Source organism: Rosa chinensis, chromosome 6, assembly GCF_002994745.2.
Source record: "Rosa chinensis cultivar Old Blush chromosome 6, RchiOBHm-V2, whole genome shotgun sequence".
Taxonomy (NCBI): domain Eukaryota; kingdom Viridiplantae; phylum Streptophyta; class Magnoliopsida; order Rosales; family Rosaceae; genus Rosa; species Rosa chinensis.
This window is the reverse complement of record NC_037093.1, coordinates 39,502,663-39,508,286: the sequence shown is the minus strand read 5'-3', so window position 1 is coordinate 39,508,286 and position 5,624 is coordinate 39,502,663. Positions and strand designations below refer to the sequence as shown.

Sequence of the window (5,624 nt, the reverse complement as noted above, 5' to 3'; positions counted from 1 at the left end):
AGACTTCTCCAATAAGAAAACTCTCTGGATTTGAAACCTGGATACTTTTAGTGGCCATTTTAGACACAAAAGCGTGCACTTCCCTTGCTGCGAAAATCAAGAGGATGAGGTGCCTCAAATAAATGTGCAAATGTATCTGTAAGCCTAATTGCTAACTTTTACTTATCACTTGAATCGTAAAAAGAAAATCAAGTAGATGTAGCCATTCACTTGACCAGAGGCGTACCAGAAATATAGTTTGAATTTGAGTATGGTCGTCCAAATCTACCCAGAGACTCGATAAAGAGGAGATTTGATGCCATAGGAAATAAGAATGTGACATTTACATAGGGTACTGAAATCAAGCGTAAAGTAAGATCTAGGGCAACTACTCACTGGCAATGGCGGAGCTAGGATTTCAGAATGGGGTGGGCTAAAAAATTTTCAATAAAAGTTTACTAATTCTTTTAATTTTTTTTTTTTAAAGTTTTACAAACCACATCTTAGATTAAACACATATTAAACAATCAAATAGTTAACTGATTAAAAAAAATCAATATTATAACAGTTGATAGAACTTCGATAACAAAAGTCTAAGACAAAAGAACATACATCTACTCAAATTGCACTCTACGCTCTTGAATAGAAGCAAAATCTTTAATTATTGAATCTGTATCATAATTCTCGGCCAACTTTCTTTCAATATGGACAATTAAGTTATCAGCCAAAAAGTCATTCTCCATTTTGTTGCGCAATATTGTTTTGATACGTTTCATAGCTGAAAATGCTCTTTCTATAGTTGCTGTAGAAATCGGCAAAGTCAAAACAAGACGAATTAACCGATCAATCATTTGATATCTCTGTGATCTTTTTGTTTCAAAAAATCCCCTGCATAACTCAGAAAGAGTAGTCACATTGTTTAGCACATCATGATAAGGTACATCAGACTCATAAATGATCAGCTCACTTCTCAAAATATGCAACTTTTGTCTTGTGAAATCTTGAGGATAAAATTTTTCTGCAAGTGTGCAAATATTATCAATGTTAAATGCCTTAAAACCATCTATAGGGTCCAAAGATGAGCTAAGAATAAGGAGTTCCTTTGCTCTTTCACTGAACCTGCCATTTAACTCCACCAACTCAAAATCTATGGCAGCATCAAATATGTCAACACGATAATGATGCTCAATTGTTATGCTTCTTTGCTGACAACAATGACGACGTGTACTCACACTGTGTTGACCATCCATTACAGGTATACTATGTTGCTTGCAAAAAAAATCCACTTTTTCAAGAAAACTTTCCCAACCATTTTCTCTCAATTTCTGAAGAGAGTTCACTGTAACTTCTACTAGATTCATAGCATTCAAGATATCTTGAGATTTATGTTGCAGTTCTCGACATAAGACATCAGTAAGTCCCATAATTTCTTTCAACAAATGCAAGATGAATATGAATTGAAATGATCTAATTGCATTGTAAGCACCACTAGCTTCGGCACGTAAAGACCCTGTGGACTTATCATCCATAATAAATTCAAGAACTGTCCATGTCGCATCATACTTATCAATCAAGTCACAGACATAAGTAAAATGAGAATCCCAACGAGTAGCTCTAGGTCGATGCAAGGTACCAATTTGGTTAAGTCCTCTACCAGTTTCACGCTCACCTGCTACCACCAATTCTGTAATATGCATTACTTGAGCAACATGAAATTCATTGAGACGTTTTGGAGAAGCACAAATAACATTGAAAATCGTACTCAAAGAAGAAAAGAATACCCAAATAGGATCAACTTTTTTTGAAGCTGCAACCAAGGCTAATTGTAACTGATGAGCAAAACAGTGTACATAATATGCATATGAGCAATCCCTCAAAAATAATGCTTGTAGCCCATTCCATTCCCCTCTCATGTTACTAGCACCATCATACCCTTGACCTCGCATTCTCTCAACTTGTAAATTATGATGGAGAAGAACTTTAGATATCTCTTGATGAAGTGTCTCTGCAGTAGTGTCTTCAACCATCACAATATCAAAAAACCGTTCTCTTAGAAAACCCTCTTTGTCAACAAATCTTAAAATAATAGCCATTTGTTCTTTATGAGATGAGTCTCGTGCTTCATCAACAAGAATACAAAAACTAGAATCCCCAACTTCTCCACGGATATACTTTCTCACTTTGTTTGCAAGAACATTTAAAATTTGCTTTTGGATTGTCGGTGGTGAGGTGTATGTAGCATTTCTGGGGGCATTTTCTAACACAACTCTAGCAACTTCCCCACTAAACTTTGCAGTATGCTTTATAAGTTCAACACAATTGCCACGGTTTCTTGAATCTACAGATTCGTCATGACCCCAAAAAGCACATCCTTGATATGCAAGATAACGAACAGATTCAATGGTTGTCTTGAGTCTCAACCGATTCTTCAAAATTTCCTCTCTGATTTGGCGGTTCATAACTATGTCAACATGCTGTGGTGTTTTCATCAAATCATCAACACATCTCACACAATTATTATGCAGTGAGCATGGACCTCCAATGTGATTTAAAAATACACAATTATTCTTTCCATCTTTAACTCTTTTCCAGTCATTAAACCCATCAGTAGTTAGTGCAGGATTCACTTTTGGACCCTTTGCAAAAAGAAAGCACAGAAAGCAGAATGCTTTATTCTTAGAAGGAGAATACTCTAACCATGGCCAATCTGTGAACCAAGAATAATTGAACCGACGATATTGGTTTCTTGACCGAACTCTTGGATACTAAAAAAGTTTAGGTTGATATGGCCCCAACTTTATATAACCACGTCGAATATGGTCACGCTGATTAACAGGATATTCATATATCTGAATTCGTTTCCCCGGATCTCGTTCCAAATCACCAACAACAAAATCTATATCTTCAAGAGTCAGAGATGTGACATGAGGTTGCTCATTGAGTACTGCACTATCATTACTGGATGCGGGAGGAGTAGGAATATAATCTCTAGGTGTTGAATCAACAATAGGAACAGATTCTCTAGGCTCTGGTATTGGAGATGTGACATGATGATGCTCATTGAGTATTGTACTATCAGTATTGGATGCAGGAGCAGTAGGAACAAACTCTCTATGCTCGAGTATAGGAGAACTGACATGATGATGCTCATTAGATGCAAGAGGTGTATTGCTATTCTGATCTTCTCTTATTTTCTTGAGCCATGAATCAAGAGTTTTTGCTTTCTTGGTTGGTCGATTATGATCATACACTATATTTAAATGCCTAAGTAGTAACCATCACCAATTGACAAATGCAACAATAAAATCAAGTAAGCAACTATCTATTATAAAATCAAGTAGCACATAAACACTACTCTAACAATGCATTAAAGGATAAAACGAAAAGCCAATTGATCAGGAAAAACAAGCAAATCTATAATCCCAAACCTTAATTGAAAAAGAAAAATACAATCTAAGAAACTGATAAAAAATCCAATAATAATGACCCCAATCAAACGTTGACCACTTCATTCACTTGGTCAATAAAATTTTTTTATATATACCTAAGTTGAATCTTTTAGGGCGGTGAAAGCAAGCAAGTGGCTTTGATTCAAAGCCTTTGACAATGCTGCTGGGGTTAATTATATATGTATATCTAACAAATATACACGGCTTTGATTCAAAGCCTTTGAAGATGCCCTGGGTTAATTATATATGTGTATATACCAAATATACCAACATATCTACGCCTTTCAAACAAAGTCAGAAAGTTAATCATGGATTTGATTAACAGATTAAGCAATTGTGAACTAAAAACAAAAAAACATATGAATTAAAAAATGAAGATGTGCAATGAGGAAAAGAGGATGAGGCTGTACCTGAAGAGTGAAGAGTGAAGAGGTCAAGAGGGAGAACGGTGGTCGATAGATTGGAAAGAATACCACAACTTTTTCGTCTGACGTCTGGGAAACTAGGATTTATTGATTTTGGGGAAACAATGAGAGAAAAAAGAGAAAAAAAAATTGACCAAATTTACTTAAATAAAAAAGAGCTTTTTATGGGACTATGTCTTTTAAAGCAGAATAGAAAATAAAATAAAATCAAATACTTCAAGAAAAGAAATAATATATATGTGACTAAAAAAAGAAAAAAGAAAATATATGGACCAAGTTTAACAATATATGAGCTAAGTATAAAAATTTGGGGTGAGCTAGTTTTTAATATTTAATTTTTTAAACTAAAATTAAGCTACTAAGTAAGGTTTTTTCAAAATTTGGGGTGCGCTGAAGCCCACCGGAGCCCGTGTGTAGCTACGCCTTTGCTCACTGGCAATTAGATTTAAAACGCAATGTCTCATTAGATGTGCTTTATGATATACCTCTTCCATGACACTGACACTCTTGCTGGCCTCAACCATCGCTATAGGATAAGATGAACCCAACTCTGTAAGAGGGACCTCCGTTATTAGGTAATATTATCAACTATTTGGTGTTTAAGAACATCTCCTCAGTTCCAAAAATACAAAACTTAAAACTAGAAATTTTAGATATTCTTGTTCGGTCAAAAGTATGTTTTGAAACGAAGGCATGCTTTGATTGCTTTCTACAAGGTAAATGTAGAGTTTGCTATATCAAAGGGTTTTATTTTATTTTTTCAAGATACTTCTAATTTTTTGACCAACTATAAAAGGTTACATCAAATTGAATGCTTTACTGTTAGAACCACAGATTCTTTGCATATCTCTTCCTCAAATCAAGCTTCAGTTACAACAACCAAAACTCCTCCATTAATTGACTTATCTCCAGCTTGATATTGTTGTTGTCAAGGATCTGTTATGGCTAGAGTCTAGCATCAGTTACAGGGCTAGGATTGAGCAGCTTAATATTGTTGTAATTACAATTGAATGCTTTCTGTAAATGTAATCATGTATATTGCTTTATATTGTAAAGAGTGCAATTGCACAAGACAATGCAAAATCAAGTTCTTCATGGTATCAGAGCTTTTGCTTCAGTTACAACAACCAAAACTCCTCCATTAATTGACTTATCTCCAGCTTGATATTGTTGTTGTCAAGGATCTGTTATGGCTAGAGTCTAGCATCAGTTACAGGCTAGGATTGAGCAGCTTAATATTGTTGTAATTACAATTGAATGCTTTCTGTAAATGTAATCATGTATATTGCTTTATATTGTAAAGAGTGCAATTGCACAAGACAATGCAAAATCAAGTTCTTCATTTACTATGCAAAGAAAAAAAGAAAAAAAGAAAAAAGAAAATAAAAGGCAACAGATAAAGTTAGTGGGTATTTGAAAAATGCATCAACTTAAGGATATTGATACCATCCATGACAGATTCAAAACAGAACTGAAACTAGAATACTTCAACAGAGTTATCAAGTTATGCAGGTAACCAATTGACTGATAAAAACAAAAAACATAAATTATTGTGGATTATATAGAACAGGACTAATGAGCTTCAAAACATTGATACAGAGAAATGCATACTCCATGTGCAAAATGACAAATCAACAATAGAAGACAAGAAGATATGCAAATTCCTGCAAACATTTAACAGAAAAGTTTGCTGACCTCAGACATCCCTCCAATCCATTTCACCACCTTGCTCCAAGTTGATTATTTTCCGAGCAACTATTTAAAAGATCCA

At 34.6% G+C, this 5,624-nt stretch overlaps 1 protein-coding gene across 1 annotated transcript; it reads right to left on the bottom strand.

The window, feature by feature from the left end:
• Positions 1 to 593: 593 nt before the first annotated feature.
• LOC112171313 (zinc finger MYM-type protein 1-like) lies at positions 594 to 4,377 on the bottom strand. Its single transcript, XM_024308514.1, has 3 exons — positions 4,287 to 4,377; positions 2,814 to 3,229; positions 594 to 2,615 (listed from the first exon to the last, which is right to left on the bottom strand). Exons 1-3 carry the CDS (start codon positions 4,375 to 4,377, stop codon positions 594 to 596), a joined length of 2,529 nt encoding a protein of 842 aa, XP_024164282.1.
• Between the last annotated feature and the right edge of the window lie 1,247 nt (positions 4,378 to 5,624).